Source organism: Dendropsophus ebraccatus, chromosome 1 (genome assembly GCF_027789765.1).
Source record: "Dendropsophus ebraccatus isolate aDenEbr1 chromosome 1, aDenEbr1.pat, whole genome shotgun sequence".
NCBI lineage: Eukaryota > Metazoa > Chordata > Amphibia > Anura > Hylidae > Dendropsophus > Dendropsophus ebraccatus.
In genome coordinates this window covers 148,055,614-148,072,980 of record NC_091454.1, presented here as the reverse complement: position 1 = coordinate 148,072,980, position 17,367 = coordinate 148,055,614, and the positions used below count along the sequence as shown (strand labels likewise).

The window sequence follows — 17,367 nt, the reverse complement described above, 5'->3', positions numbered from 1 at the left end:
ATCACAATTGTAAGATATAAAATATATGGAAAAATATGTGTTTCAAGTTATTTTGACACCTCTTTATTATATCTATGTGTAGGACTGTCATGGGTTGGACTTATGCCAGTATAGTCTTTCCCGTTACCACTGTTCTTTGGTTTGATGCAGATACAACTCTCAGTAACTTTATAAAATCCAGACAGAATGTCCAATTCACCATAGTGCCGAGCACACTTAGAGTTCAAGGTAAGTGGGAAAAAAAAATAATTTTAACCAACTCTATAGAGCCCCTGACACCTTTTATACATATTATATACACTCACCGGCCACTTTATTAGGTACACTATGCTAGTAACGGGTTGGACCCCCTTTTGCCTTCAGAACTGCCTCAATTCTTCGTGGCATAGATTCAACAAGGTGCTGGAAGCATTCCTCAGAGATTTTGGTCCATATTGACATGATGGCATCACACAGTTGCCGCAGATTTGTCGGCAGCACATCCATGATGCAAATCTCCCATTCCACCACATCCCAAAGATGCTCTATTGGATTGAGATCTGGTGACTGTGGAGGCCATTTGAGTACAGTGAACTCATTGTCATGTTCAAGAAACCAGTCTGAGATGATTCTTTATGACATGGCGCATTATCCTGCTGAAAGTAGCCATCAGATGTTTGGTACATTGTGGTCATAAAGGGATGGACATGGTCAGCAACAATACTCAGGTAGGCTGTGGCGTTGCAACGATGCTCAATTGGTACCCAGGGGCCCAAAGAGTGCCAAGAAAATATTCCCCACACCATGACACCACCACCACCAGCCTGAACTGTTGATACAAGGCAGGATGGATCCATGCTTTCATGTTGTTGACGCCAAATTCTGACCCTACCATCCGAATGTCACAGCAGAAATCGAGACTCATCAGACCAGGCAACGTTTTTTCCAATCTTCTACTGTCCAATTTCGATGAGCTTGTGCAAATTGTAGCCTCAGTTTCCTGTTCTTAGCTGAAAGGAGTGGCACCCGGTGTGGTCTTCTGCTGCTGTAGCCCATCTGCCTCAAAGTTGGAGGTACTGTGCGTTCAGAGATGCTCTTCTGCCTACCTTGGTTGTAACGGTTGGCTATTTGAGTCACTGTTGCCTTTCTATCAGCTCGAACCAGTCTGCCCATTCTCCTCTGACCTCTGGCATCAACAAGGCATTTCCGCCCACAGAACGTTTTTTCTTTTTCGGACCATTCTCTGTAAACCCTAGAGATGGTTGTGCGTGAAAATCCCAGTAGATCAGCAGTTTCTGAAATACTCAGACCAGCCCTTCTGGCACCAACAACCATGCCACGTTCAAAGGCCCTCACATCACCTTTCTTCCCCATACTGATGCTCGGTTTGAACTGCAGGAGATTGTCTTGACCATGTCTACATGCCTAAATGCACTGAGTTGCCGCCATGTGATTGGCTGATTAGAAATTAAGGGGTAACGTGCAGTTGGACAGGTGTACCTAATAAAGTGGCCGGTGAGTGTAGTAACAAATTATGGTTTATTGTGTTACAAGCAAAAATGTATGTTATGGTAAATACTTTTGTATGAAAAAGGACCAAAGTATTTTAGAAGCCGGGGCACGTGGCTGGCCTGTGAGACACGCCAACGGCGTCCCTGGTGACCGGCCCAGCGGTTGCTAGGGAGGCTCCGATGGTGTCCTTAGCTGCCAGCTGGGTTACTAGGGGCACGGCAGTGCTTTCTTGTTACTTAGTAGCGGCCAGGGCTTCACTGCCCCCGGCAATCGACATAAGGTGTGGAGTGTTTAATTATTCGACTGGCAGCTGGCACTGCCAGTCAGAAGTCAGTATGTGCTCTGGGGCTGGAGTCTCAGCTCCAATCGCAACTGGGGCTGGGACTCCAGGCCTCATAAGTATCCTCCCCATACCCATGTTCCCTGCCTGCCACTGGCACTCTTACAGCAAGGGTCATAGGTACCCTTACAGCATAGGTCGTCTAGGGGTTACAGGTTTTCTGTGTGTTTTTTTCACATATTCAGTTTTACTGTGAAAGAAATCTATGTACTCCAACATATATTTTTTTTTGTTGGCCAATAATATACTTTGTAAAATAAAATACTTTTGTCCTTTTTGACACAAAAATATTTACCATAACATTAATAGATTTTATTACTTTCACTTCAATGGAGGAACAGTAAGCCCTAACTGGAACCTAGCCTACTGTCCCTACCTTGATATGCTGTCCTTAGTGGAAGACCCCAACTGAGTGGCGGTCCCTACACTGCTAAGGTGCAAGGGCCATCAGCGGAAGAGAATAGTCAAACAGTTCTGGTGAATACAGAATGTTAATGTAAGGCCACAAATCAGAGTTCAGGAGAATAACCAGTAAATCAGAGTTCAGGAGAATAACCAGTAAACAAAACAAAAAAGTATAACAAAAGCGGAACTAGAGGGATAAGGATAGGATAGGAGTTCCATGCATGAGCCCTTTTCTAATTAATGGGGTTTGTGAACAGAACTCTACCAGTGGGGGACATATCCAGGGGGATGCAATCTCCCTGTACCAGCTGCGGCTGCATGCCAATCTGCATAGGGATTTCTTCATGACAGATACATTTTCAAAACTGCAGTAAAACTGTCAGGACAGGCTAGAACAGACAGGACAGAGACAGTGGGCCCTGATGCTGAACCCACCACTGGCCCTGCCTAATTGCCTCGGCCGACCCTAAACGGTCGCGGACAACCACGAAGGCGTTCCCTACACTGCGTAAGTGAAACACAGAACAGCACAGACAGACAAACACAATAAAGAATAGTCGAACAAGCCGGGTCAAACCACACAGGCAACGCAGTACAAAATCGAAACACAAGGGATAGTCGGAGGTCAGGCAGAGGTCAGAACACGAGCAGTCAGGCAGAAGGGATTAGGACGGGATACGCAGGAGAAGGACAAGGGGAGCTGGGATCAGAACAACTAATAGCCAGCAAATACCAGCTGGCTTTCACTTTACTTTATACTGGACCAGGAGCCCGGACCAGACACTGATTGGTCCGGTCTCCTGATCCAGCAATCACTGCAGCTGTGGTGCTGCAGACCAAGTGGCAGAGCGATCTGCCACTCAGCCCGCACGAGCCGCATCAGCTGCGCTGACCGGTCAGCTGACTGACTGTCACATGAGACCGCGGCGCCCCCGGTTACTAGGGACGCCGTCGGGTCTCCGTGACGTCACTCTGCTCCGGCGGGCGGAGCTCCGGCGCGTTCTCGAGCCGGCCGCCGGAGCAGAGGCCGGGGAAGACGCCGCAGGAGCCAGGTCAGGTGAGTTCCTGACATTACCCCCCCTCTTATGACGGGCCTCAGGACCCTTATCCATTGGACTGGGTTTAGACGGATTCTGGGTATGAAATCGTCGGATTAACTGAGGAGCGTGTATATCTCTAACTGCCACCCATGTACGCTCCTCTGGTCCAAAACCCTTCCAGTGGACTAGGTATTGTAATGAACCCTGCACCTACCGAGAGTTTAGAATTCTCTCTACCTCATACTCCAGTTCACCCTGGACGACTAGCGGAGCAGGAGGAGGTGACGGAAACACTGGTGGCACATATTTTTTCAGCAAGGCTTTATGAAAAACCGAATGAATCTTTAGGGACGATGGTAGTTTAAGCCTGAAAGTTACTGGGTTAATAACCTCTACGATCATGTATGGCCCAATGTATTTGGGTGCCAGTTTTCCTGATTGGACTCTCAGTTTCAGGTTTTTTGTTGAGAGCCAGACTTTTTCACCTACAACATATTGATGGCCAGATATGCGTCTTCTGTTGGCATACTTTTGATAGGTTTCTTGGGCTTTCACCAAGCTCTGATGAGCTTGGGCCCAAACTGTGCACAGTTTCGAGAATATATCTTCAGCTGAAGGGTTTACAGATTCGGCAGAGTGGACGGACGAGTATCTGGGATTAAACCCATAATTACAAAAAAACGGCGACATACTAGTAGAGCGCTGCTCATGGTTGTTTAAGGCAAACTCAGCGAGTGAAATGAAGTCACGCCATTTGTCCTGGGTATTAGACACAAAACATCTTAGAAACTGCTCCAACGACTGATTGACCCTCTCGGTTTGTCCGTTCGTTTGAGGGTGGAACGCAGAAGAGAAAGACAATGAGACCCCCAGTTTACTACAAAACTCTCTCCAAAATTTAGCAACAAATTGAACACCCCTGTCAGAAACAATGTTCTCCGGGATCCCATGCAAGCGTAACACATGATTGACAAACAGCGTGGCTAATAAGCGAGCACTGGGTAGTTTACGTAGTGGAATAAGATGACACATCTTAGAAAAACGATCCACCACCACCCAAATGACCGTCTTACCCCTAGATAGTGGTAGGTCTGTGATAAAATCCATGGATAAGTGCGTCCAAGGTCTCGTAGGGACCGGCAGAGGGTGTAACAACCCCTCCGGTAGGCTACGGGGAACCTTGGATCGAGCACAGACCTCACAGGCTTCCACAAACGATTTAACATCTCGGCTCCATGTTGGCCACCAGAAATGACGTGACAGCAGATATTTAGTTCCAGCAATACCAGGATGCCCTGCCAACACAGAACCATGAATCTCTTCCAATACTCGGAGCCGGAGATTCGGCGGTACAAACAAGAGAGACTCAGGAGTGTTATGGGGGGCCATACTCTGAGACTGCGTGACGAGAGTCACTAAGTCTGGTTGCAAAACCGATATTACAACACCAGGTTTTAGTATCGTATCGACATAGTTTTCGGGTATAACTTCAAAATCAAAGCTGCGGGAGAGGGCGTCAGCTCTGATATTACGAGAACCGGGTCGATAGGTGATTTCAAAGTCGAACCTAGAAAAGAACAGTGCCCACCGGGCCTGCCTGGGAGAAAGACGTTTAGCAGTATCGAGGTAAACTAAATTTTTGTGGTCAGTGAGTACAGTGGCCTTATGTTTGGCCCCTTCCAAGAAGTGCCTCCATTCATCAAAGGCCATCTTAATGGCCAACAGTTCTCTATTGTCAATATCATAATTGCGTTCTGCTTGTGAAAATTTTTTAGAAAAGAATGCGACCGGCCGTAGGTGAGTAAGGGTGTCTGACCCTTGGGACAAGACCGCCCCTACCCCCACCTCGGACGCGTCTACTTCAACAACAAACGGGCGTTCGAAATCTGGCTGAGTCAGTACTGGAGCTTCTGAGAAGCAATGCCGAAGTGTGTCAAACGCCTCAAGAGCCTCTTTGGACCAGTGTACAAGGTCTGCCCCCTTCTTGGTTAGATCGGTAAGGGGCCTAGCTATGATAGAAAAGCCCTTAATAAATTTCCGGTAATAATTGGCAAAGCCCAAAAACCTTTGTAAGGCCTTCAGGTTGTTAGGTCTTTCCCAATTTTTTATGGCCGCCACCTTGACCGGGTCCATACTTAACGAATGGGGAGTAATATTATAACCCAAGAACGAGACCTCCTGGAGACCAAACTGACATTTTGACAACTTGGCATACAGATTATTTTGTCTGAGAAGCTCCATTACCGTACGGACGTGCAACACATGGGAAGACCAATCTGGGGAGAAGATTAAAATATCATCGAGGTACACCACAACAAACCGTCCCAGATACTCACGAAAAACATCATTGACAAAATGCTGGAAGACAGCCGGAGCATTGCACAACCCAAAGGGCATGACGAGATACTCGAAATGGCCCTCTGGGGTATTGAATGCGGTCTTCCACTCATCACCTTCCCTGATGTGGATTAAATTGTATGCTCCCCTCAGGTCTACCTTGGAAAACCAATTAGCTCCTATGATTTGGTTAAACAGATCAGGAATTAATGGCAAGGGGTGCTGATTCTTAACCGTAATCTTATTCAACTCCCGGTAATCAATACAGGGACGGAGACCCCCGTCCTTCTTCCCAAAGAAAAAGAACCCCGCCCCCATGGGAGAAGAAGATGGGCGTATATGACCTTTACGCAGGCTATCTTTTACATATTCCCTCATAGCTTCCCTCTCAGGACAGGACAGATTGAAAATCCGACCTCGAGGGTATTTGACCCCAGGAAGTAGCTCAATAGCACAATCATATGGTCTGTGTGGTGGTAATTCTTCTACTGCTTTTTGTTCGAACACATCAACATAGTCTGATAAAAATTCCGGAACCTCCCCCTCTCCGGAGGAGCATTCCGCAAGAGACACAGCATTACAGTGGGAGGCACATCCAGGCCCCCATCGTACCAGCTCCCTGTTGGGCCAATCAAAGACAGGGTTGTGAGTCTCCAACCAGGGCAACCCCAGAATCACGTCAGATGACAAGTTATGCATGAGTAAGAAGTCGAGTCTCTCCACATGGACAGACCCCACCTTGACCTCAAGACACGGTGTCACATAACGTACACTTCCCTGGGCAAAAGGGGCAGAATCTGCTCCAGTGACATTAACCCTTTAAGGACATGGCCCATTTTCGTTTTTTACGTTTTCGGTTTTTCCTCCTTGTGTTTAAAAGGTCATAGCACTTGCATTTTTCCACCTAGAAACCCCCATGACCCCTTATTTTTTGCGTCACTAATTGTACTTTGCAATTACAGGCTGAATTTTTGCATAAAGTACACTGCGAAACCAGAAAAAAATTCGAAGTGTGGTGAAATTGAAAAAAAAAACGCATTTCTTTTATTTGGGGGAAATGTGTTTTTACGCCATTCACCCTGGGGTAAAACTGACTTGTTATGCATGTTCCTCAAGTCGTTACGATTAAAACGATATATAACATGTATAACTTATATTGTATCTGATGGCCTGTAAAAAATTCAAACCGTTGTTAACCAATATACGTTCCTTAAAATCGCTCCATTCCCAGGCTTATAGCGCTTTTATCCTTTGGTCTATGGGGCTGTGCGAGGTGTCATTTTTTGCGCCATGATGTGATCTTTCTATCGGTACCTTGATTGCCCATATACGTCTTTTTGATCGCTTTTTATTACATTTTTTCTGGATTTGATGCGACCAAAAATGCGCAATTTTGCACTTTGGGATTTTTTTTGCGCTGACGCCGTTTACCGTACGAGATCAGGAATGTGATTAATTAATAGTTCGGGCGATTACGCACGCGGCGATAGCAAACATGTTTATTTATTTATTTATTTGTTTACTTTTATTTAAAACCTGGGAAAAGGGGGGTGATTCAGACTTTTATTAGGGGAGGGGGCTTTTTACTATTAACAACACTTTTTTTTTTTTTTTTACACATATACTAGAAGCCCCCATGGGGGACTTCTAGTATATACACTGTGATCTCTCATTGAGATCTCTGCAGCATAGATATGCTGCAGAGATCCATGAGATCGGCACTCGTTTGCTTTCGGCTGCTGCAGCCGGAAGTAAACGAGTGCCGAGCCGAGGACGGCGCCATCTTGGACGCGTCCCCGGCCGGCATCAGTAACGGAGATCGCTCCTCCGGGACAAGGTCCCGGAGGAGCGATCTCCCCCACTAGACACCAGGGAAACGTTGCCTCCGGTAATCGGAGGCAGCTGTCAACTTTGACAGCTGCCTCCGATTAGCTAATTAGCGGGCACGGCGATCCGACCGTGCCCGCTAATAGCGGCGGTCCCGGGCTACACGCGGCACCCGGGATCGCGGCACTTCAAAGCGGGGCCGCCGCGCGGCCCCGCTTTGAAGTGCAAGTGAGGACATAGGACGTACCGGTACGTCCTATGTCCTTAAGAGGTTAATAGGACGCTGGAGCAACAGGGGACATACCTCCAAACCAGAAAAAAACATAGGATTCACAAAGTTGGTTGAGGATCCAGAATCAACTTGGGCGTACCCATTAATACATTTATTCCCCACAGACAAAGAAATTGGTAACAACAACTTATTTTTGAAGGTTACCTGTGCGCCTGAGAGACCCCTTCGACAATCTCTCAGGCGTTGAAGTTTTCCGGCGGTGGCCCTGGCCTGGAAGGGCATTGCCGAACTTGGTGTCCTGCTTTACCGCAATAAAGGCACAAATTATTCTGCAGGCGATGGGCGCGTCGGGCTTTAGCATCGGTGGCATCCACCTGCATCGGCTCTTCGGGTGGTGGTAAGACTGGGAGAGAGGATTTGGGGTGTGAGAGCAGTGATACAGGGGCTCTAGGGTGGTCAGGGGTACCCTTCTCTCTCTGTCGGTCCCTGAGTCGTCGGTCAACCCTGATGGCTAGTGTCATGCTGTCCTCAAGCGAGTCAGGAGTAGGATATGCCACCAACATATCCTTCAGTCTGTCACAGAGACCCACTCGAAACTGATATCTGAGGGCCGAATCGTTCCACGTGGAGAGACCGCTCCACTGCCGGAATTCTGAGCAGTACTCCTCCACTGGATGTCGGCCCTGTCTCAACCCAGTCAGCTGTCGTTCAGCGTTAGCTGCACAGTCAGGGTCATCATACAATAGACCTAGGGCGGAAAAGAACTGGTCGGGGCTCTTTAGGTGAGGGGAGTAAGATGGTAGGGAAAATGCCCACTCCTGTGGTGGTCCTTGGAGGAGGGACATGATGATGCCCACCCTCTGAACCTCATCCCCAGACGAAGTAGGGCGCAGTGTCGGACTGGAGTGCCTTGGCCCACCAGGGGAAATCATTCTTGGGGCCCACCCTTCTGCCACCGCACTTATCTATGGTAACATTAATAAAGGTACATTAACACGGCGTGATATGGGGCAGTGTAGGGCTGCAAATGATTGCTAATCAGCAGGGCAGGAATATATAGAGATGTGCAGCCGACAGCAATGATCTTAGCCGCACAAAAGATCAAATCAGCGACTATGGGGCATTTGCTTGCATGTCAGCCAATCTCTGGCACTTTTACATGGGCCGATCATCGGCTGAATAGACTTCCTAGGAGCACTTGTTACCGATTATTGGCCGGTGTAATCGCGCTATAAGACAATTTTCTTTGCATGATAACACTGTATGCTACCAATAACACCAGTATATAAAGAGCAAATATCCCCACACATATTACCGCTATACAGTAACTGACCAAATCCTGTATATCAAGACCGATATTACCAATAAACCAGTATACAGGAGGGAAATAGTATCACCATACATATTACCGCTATACTGTTACTGACCAAATCCTGTATACTGAGACCAAAATTACCAGTACACAAGGGGGAAATATTACCGCCACACCACAACCATCACCACCATATTGTTACTGACCAAATCTGGTATACTAAGACCAATGAACACCGCACCAGATTACAAGTAACAAATAATACCCCCACATACTGACTAACACCGCCATTTACTGACTAACACCCCAGCTGCTACTGAATAAAATCCTCTGAACAAAGATCAATATCCCCTCATACAGTCATACAGAGGTAGCCCCAGCTCTACACTATATACGTTACAGTGCACATAGATTTAGTGACTCACAGGGGACGTCTTCTCTGATCGGAGTTCTTCCCTTTTCATCTACTTCTCCATCTGCCCTGGGCCGTTATGAGAACTTCTCCGAGCCACGAATCCACAGAATCTGCCAGAGAAATATATTAGGCTCCTTACTCTGTCACCATCCTCATCTCTCTACAAACTGCACATCTGTATTGGCCTCTTTACACCTTCTCTCAGTGGTTAGCCCTGACTATTGTGTGTGTGTGTTCATATATATATATATATATACATATATATATATTGTGCACACACCTTGTAGATGGCCCCTTGTTCAGTCCTCCATATAGATGGCCCTGTGTCCCTGTGTGCCTCTACTATAGTAGAGATCCCCCTCTGTGTAATCCCTTTATAGTAGATGACAACCTCTGTGCATTCCCTATTATCAGGGGTAGGGAACCTTGGCTCTCCAGCTGTTGCAAAACTACAACTCCCTTCATGCCTGCAACAACTGCAACAGCTGGAGATCCAAGGTTCCCTATTCCTGCCCTATAGTATATGGCCCCCTCTGTGTAGTCCCCTTATAGATGACCCCTCTGTGTAGTCCACTAAAGTAGATGCCCCCTATAGCCTATTGTATACACACCGCACCCAGTATAGTTAACCTTATAGATGCCCCCCATTGTTGTCCCCCTCTGTGTAGTGCCCTTTATAGATGCCTCCTCAGTGTTGTCCTCCTTATAAATTGCCCCCATCCAGTGTCCCTTATAGATGTCTCCCTGTGTTATCCCCCTTATAACTGGCCCGCTTGTGTTATCCATCCCCCCATATAGATAGCCCCCTTATGTTGGCCATCCCTACCCCCCATATAGCCCCTTATGTTGTCTATTCCCCCGTATAGCCCCCTTATGTTGTCCTTGCCCCATATAGCCCCCTTAAGTTTTCCTTCCCCTGTATACAGCCCCTTATGTTGTCCTCCCCTGTATACAGCCCCTTATGTTGTCCTCCCCCTGTATACAGCCCCTTATGTTGTCCTCCCCCTGTTTATAGCCCCTTATGTTGTCCTCCCCCTGTATACAGCCCCTTATGTTGTCCTTCCCTGTATATAACCCCCTTATGTTGTCCTTCCCTGTATACAGCCCCCCTTGTGTTGTCCTCCCCCTGTATACAGCCCCCCTTATGTTGTCCTTCCCTGTATACAGCCCCCCTTATGTTGTCCTGCCCCTGTATATACCCCCTTATGTTGTCCTCCCCCTGTATACATACCCCCTTATGTTGTCCTCCCCTGTATACAGCCCCCTTATGTTGTTCTCCCCCTGTATACAGCCCCCCTTATGTTGTCCTGCCCCTGTATATAGCTCCTTATGTTGTCCTTCTCCTGTATATAGCCCCCTTATGTTGTCCTCCCCCTGTATATAGCCCCCCTTATGTTGTCCTTCCCTGTATACAGCCCCCCTTATGTTGTTCTCCCCCTGTATACAGCCCCTTATGTTGTCCTCCCCTGTATATACCACCCTTATGTTGTCCTGCCCCTGTATATAACCCCTTATGTTGTCCCCCCCCTGTATACAGACCCCTTTATGTTGTCCTCCCCCTGTATACAGCCCCTTATGTTGTCCTCCCCCTGTATACAGCCCCTTATGTTGTCCTCCCCCTGTATACAGCCCCTTATGTTGTCCTTCCCTGTATACAGCCCCCCTTATGTTGTCCTTCCCTGTATACAGCCCCCCTTATGTTGTCCTTCCCTGTATACAGCCCCCCTTATGTTGTCCTCCCCCTGTATATAGCCCCCCTCATGTTGTCCTCCCCCTGTATACATACCCCCTTATGTTGTCCTCCCCCTGTATACATACCCCCTTATGTTGTCCTGCCCCTGTATATACCCCCTTATGTTGTCCTCCCCCTGTATATAGCCCCCTTTATGTTGTCCTCCCCCTGTATATAGCCCCCCTTATGTTGTCCTCCCCCTGTATATAGCCCCCCTTATGTTGTCCTCCCCCTGTATACAGCCCCCTTATGTTGTCCTCCCCCTGTATACAGCCCCCCTTATGTTGTCCTCCCCCTGTATATAGCCCCCCTTATGTTGTCCTCCCCCTGCATACATACCCCCTTATGTTGTCCTGCCCCTGTTTATAGCCCCTTATGTTGTCCTTACCTGTATACAGCCCCCCTTATGTTGTCCTGCCCCTGTTTATAGCCCCTTATGTTGTCCTTACCTGTATACAGCCCCCCTTATGTTGTCCTCCCCTGTATATAGCCCCCCCTTAAGTTGTCCTCCCCCTGTATACAGCCCCCCTTATGTTGTCCTCCCCCTGTATATAGCCCCCCTTATGTTGTCCTCCCCCTGTATATAGCCCCCCTCATGTTGTCCTCCCCCTGTATACAGACCCCCTTCTTGTCCTCCCCTGTATACAGACCCCTTATGTTGTCCCCCCCCTGTATACAGCCCCCCTTCTGTTGCCCTCCCCCTGTATACAGCCCCTTATGTTGTCCTCCCCTGTATACAGCCCCCTTATGTTGTCCTCCCCCTGTATACAGCCCCCCTTATGTTGTCCTCCCCCTGTATATAGCCCCCCTTATGTTGTCCTCCCCCTGTATATAGCCCCCCTTATGTTGTCCTCCCCCTGTATACAGCCCCCTTATGTTGTCCTCCCCCTGTATACAGCCCCCCTTATGTTGTTCTCCCCCTGTATACAGCCCCCCTTATGTTGTCCTCCCCCTGTATACAGCCCCCCTTATGTTGTTCTCCCCTGTATACAGCCCCCCTATGTTGTCCTCCCCTGTATACAGCCCCCCTTATGTTGTTCTCCCCCTGTATATAGCCCCCCTTATGTTGTTCTCCCCCTGTATACAGCCCCCCTATGTTGTCCTCCCCTGTATACAGCCCCCCTTATGTTGTTCTTCCCCTGTATATAGCCCCCCTTATGTTGTTCTCCCCCTGTATACAGCCCCCCTATGTTGTCCTCCCCTGTATACAGCTCCCCTATGTTGTCCTCCCCCTGTATACAGCCCCCCTATGTTGTCCTCCCCTGTATACAGCCCCCCTTCTGTTGTCCTCCCCCTGTATACAGCCCCCCTTCTGTTGTCCTCCCCCTGTATACAGCCCCCCTTATGTTGTTCTCCCCCTGTATACAGCCCCCCTATGTTGTCCTCCCCTGTATACAGCCCCCCTATGTTGTCCTCCCCTGTATACAGCCCCCCTATGTTGTCCTCCCCTGTATACAGCCCCCCTATGTTGTCCTCCCCCTGTATACAGCCCCCCTATGTTGTTCTCCCCCTGTATACAGCCCCCCTTCTGTTGTCCTCCCCCCTGTATACAGCCCCCCTATGTTGTCCTCCCCTGTATACAGCCCCCCTTCTGTTGTCCTCCCCTGTATACAGCCCCCCTATGTTGTCCTCCCCCTGTATACAGCCCCCCTATGTTGTTCTCCCCCTGTATACAGCCCCCCTTCTGTTGTCCTCCCCCCTGTATACAGCCCCCCTATGTTGTCCTCCCCTGTATACAGCCCCCCTATGTTGTCCTCCCCCTGTATACAGCCCCCCTTCTGTTGTCCTCCCCCCTGTATACAGCCCCCCTATGTTGTTCTCCCCCTGTATACAGCCCCCCTATGTTGTCCTCCCCCCTGTATACAGCCCCCCTATGTTGTCCTCCCCTGTATACAGCCCCCCTATGTTGTCCTCCCCTGTATACAGCCCCCCCCCCCCTTATCTTACCCCCTCTGATAAAAAATAAAAAAAAACCACAAGACAACTCACCTAACCACACGCTCCCCCGTCGGTCGCCGGTGTCCTCTTCTCTGACAGCAGCTCCGATGTGAAGTCCCGCCGGCGCCATCACTGACCTCAGTGTGCGCCGCGGTGGCTGGGACTTCCGGTATGCGCTGCATGAACCGGAAGTCCTAGCCGCCGCGGCGCACACTGAGGTCAGTGATGGCGCCGCCGGGACTTCGCAACGGAGCTTGCGTAACTCTTGTGATCGCAAGCAAATCTCTGCTTGCGGTCACAAGAGTGATTGACAGGGCGGGAAACCGTAGGCTTCCCGCCCTGTCAATCACAACACTGCTTACATTTAACTGGAAGCGATTGTTGCGATCGCTTCCAGTTAAAAAGAGGGGTGCGGCCCCCCTAGGAGCAGGGGGCCCACTCCAGCTCGGGGCCCACCGGGGGTTTCCCCGGCCCCCCGGTGGCCCAGTCCGAGCCTGGTAGGGCGTAACCTAAAATACAGCTTACACCCCTCTCTGAAGGCACGGAATTTCCTCCTGTCCCCCGAGAACTTATCAGGAAGTTGAACAGGTGGTTCAGGAGGTGTGGAGGAGGTCACCGTGAGTTGTCGGGGTGCCGTCTCCTGTTCTTGGACCCTTACAGCGAGCTCCTGAACCATCGTGTTGAGTCGCTGCATTTGGTCCACAATGTTAGTCAGGGCTGTTCGGTTGTCCATGAGGCAATTGGCGGTAATGGCTGGCTATTCTGTCAGGACAGGCTAGAACAGACAGGACAGAGACAGTGGGCCCTGATGCTGAACCCACCACTGGCCCTGCCTAATTGCCTCGGCCGACCCTAAACGGTCGCGGACAACCACGAAGGCGTTCCCTACACTGCGTAAGTGAAACACAGAACAGCACGGACAGACAAACACAATAAAGAATAGTCGAACAAGCCGGGTCAAACCACACAGGCAACGCAGTACAAAATCGAAACACAAGGGATAGTCGGAGGTCAGGCAGAGGTCAGAACACGAGCAGTCAGGCAGAAGGGATTAGGACGGGATACGCAGGAGAAGGACAAGGGGAGCTGGGATCAGAACAACTAATAGCCAGCAAATACCAGCTGGCTTTCACTTTACTTTATACTGGACCAGGAGCCCGGACCAGACACTGATTGGTCCGGTCTCCTGATCCAGCAATCACTGCAGCTGTGGTGCTGCAGACCAAGTGGCAGAGCGATCTGCCACTCAGCCCACACGAGCCGCATCAGCTGCGCTGACCGGTCAGCTGACTGACTGTCACGTGAGACCGCGGCGCCCCCGGTTACTAGGGACGCGTCGGGTCTCCGTGACGTCACTCTGCTCCGGCGGGCGGAGCTCCGGCGCGTTCTCGAGCCGGCCGCCGGAGCAGAGGCCGGGGAAGACGCCGCAGGAGCCAGGTCAGGTGAGTTCCTGACAAAAACTTTGTCAAGCCCCACAACTTTGGTTATATATGTGTAATAGCTTCCATTTGTAATGCAAATAATAATAATAATAATAATATTATTAATAATAATAATAATAATAATAATAATATAGAGGCTTCAAACTGAGCCTTTAGCACAAAACATGAGTATAGCCTTACACAATAAACCAGTGACATTCATTGTAATGTAAATTATACTGTGAATGTAGCTTTAGAGCATCAGCTTCCATATTAACCCTTTGAGGACCAAGCCCAAAATGACCCAGTGAACTGCGCAAATTTTCATTTTTGTGTTTTCATTTTTTCCTCCTCCCCTTCTAAGAGCTCTAGGACTTTAATTTTTCTATCAACAGGGCCATGTGAGGACTTAATATTTACAGGAGTAGATGTACTTAGTAATGGCATCTTTAATTCTACCATAACATATATGACGTTTCCCAAAATATTATTTATAAAGTTATAAATTGGTGAAATCGTAAAAAAGAATGCAATATGGTAACTTTTGGGGGGTTCCTGTGTCTACGTAATGCACTGTATGGTAAAAGTGACATGATACCATTATTTTATACGTCAGCCCGAACACAGCCATATGCACGTTTACACAGATTTTCTAATGTTATATATTTTTATTTATGAAATCCTTTTTTTACCAATTAATTATAAATTAAATGGGCCTATTGTGATGCTTATAACTTATTTAGTTTTTCACCTACAGGGCTGTATGGGGTGTAATTTTTTGCACCATGATCTCTAGTTTTTATTCATACTATATATGCATAGCTCAGATTTTTTAACACTTTTTAATACATTTTTTTCTATATATAATGTAACAAAAAAACAATAATCCTTGCGCTTTTTTCCCTCTTTTCATTTACGCCATTCCCCACTTGCCTTAACGATCATTATATTTTAATAGATTGGTCAATTACGCACGCTATGGTATATAATATGTTTATATTTTTATTTTTATGTTTTATTTATATAATGTGAAATGTTTTATAAAAACATTTTTACTTTTTTTTTTTTTTTAAACATTTTAAGTTCCCCTGGGGGACTTTTACCTACAATACTTAGATTACAGATACTGTACAATGCTATGCCATAGGTATAGCATTGATCAGTGTTATAGGCATTCTGCTCATTGAGCCTGCCTGTGGCAGACTCAGTGAGCAGAAAGCTGATTGGACCACATGGAGGAAGGTAAGAGACCTCAGGGGGTTCGATACAGCGATTGGGACCCCCGCAGTCACACTGCTGGGGTCCCGACTGGTAAGTGACAGGGGCTGCCCCTGTCACTTACACCTAAACACTGTGGTCGTGCCGCAATTGTGGCATTTAAAGGGTTAATGACATGCTGCAGCGCGATTGCTGCAGCCTGTCATTAACGGTGAGGGCCCAGCTGCTCACTGCAGCCGGCTGCCACCTGCTATGAAGTGTGCTCCTCTTCGGAGCGCGCTTCATAGCTCAGGACATACCGGTACACCCAGGATCGTCTGGGGACAGTCACCAATGGCGTACCGGTGCGTCAAAGGTTGCCTAGGGGTTAAAGAGTTAACCATATGCTTCTTATACTCTTTACTCTTATATGACTTGTTCGGTAAAATCTTCTGTGTGAGTTTGCATGAAATATATATAGCTTGATTTTATGCAATTTTTGTAGGAAAGTCACTAACATTTAACACCATCAGCCCCCCTCTTGGAATCCTAAACAACATATCTCCATCACAAGATCTATCAACAAAATCCAGCGCTGTCTTTCAAGACTACAGCCAAAGAGTAGAGAATTCTGTAAGTGTTTCTTGCAAGAAAAATGTTTAATGGTGTGAATTCTAGAACAATTCTAGAAGTAAGTAAACTGAAGAATAATTAACATTTGCATAAATTTGGGGGCAACTTGACTATTTAGTTATTAATGTTTAAAGGCTTGCAAAAAAAAAGTTCCAGTAGAAAGTGAGATTGATCTTTGCAGCTTCCTATTGAAAGTAGAGTCGGGGTTAGTTCAGATCAGTACTAGCTTTTCTATTACAGAAATAGGATTTATAGTATTACTTACAGTACATAAGAATGCAAAATGAGTATCCAGTCATCTCTGTTTTGTCATCTACATTGCTAAAGCATAAATATGTTTAAGGGTTCATTGACTAGTACAGGATATGTAGCAGGTTTCAGAAACTTAAAGTGTCACTGTTGTTTAATTTTATTTTTTGCAGAAATCAATAATCCAGGCGATTTTAAGAAATTTGTAAGTGGGTTTATTAGCCGAAAAATGCATTTTTATCATGAAAAAGCTGTTTGAAGCTCTCCCCCCTGTCTTCATGGTTCTCTTATGGAGAGGGGAGGGGTTGAGGCACCAAAACAGGACAACAAAGAGTTAATTTACAGCTACATCACTGGGTTATCTCCTCTGAAGATAGCACTGACCTCTCTGACCTCTGAATACGGGCTTTAACACAGGTACCGCTGTGTAATCCTTTCTTCTCTGCTTTCTGCTCTGTGTCAGGAGTGTGCAGTAGCCTGGTGTGAACTGAGCCTGTTTTTCTGCTTTTGTGTGACACACCTGATTGCTTTTCAACTTCCGGCAATGCAAGAGTTACACTGAACTCTGCTAGCCCTGATTGTCGCACCTGAGCAAGTCTATTTGATTGACGTGTTTCTCTGCCTGTTTGCAACCTGGAGGATCAGAGCGCCGGTCCAATGGGGATCCGGACCGGGCTCTTGATCCTCATAAAAGAAAGCTGAGACAGTCTGACAGTGCTGGCTGTTAAAGTTCATACCCTGATCCCAGCTCCGCCTGTCTACTCCTGCGTACCCCGTATCCCTCTGCTCGTTTGACCT

General features: G+C 47.8%; 1 protein-coding gene across 1 annotated transcript in view; it reads left to right on the top strand.

Moving 5' to 3' along the window:
• LOC138783443 (uncharacterized) overlaps positions 1-17,367 on the top strand; it is a 100,509-nt gene that overhangs the window by 45,393 nt on the left and 37,749 nt on the right. Inside the window, exons 9-10 of the mRNA XM_069958147.1 lie at positions 83-228; positions 16,193-16,320. Coding sequence (XP_069814248.1) covers positions 83-228; positions 16,193-16,320 — 274 coding nt within the window. The remainder of the gene's footprint in view (positions 1-82; positions 229-16,192; positions 16,321-17,367) is intronic.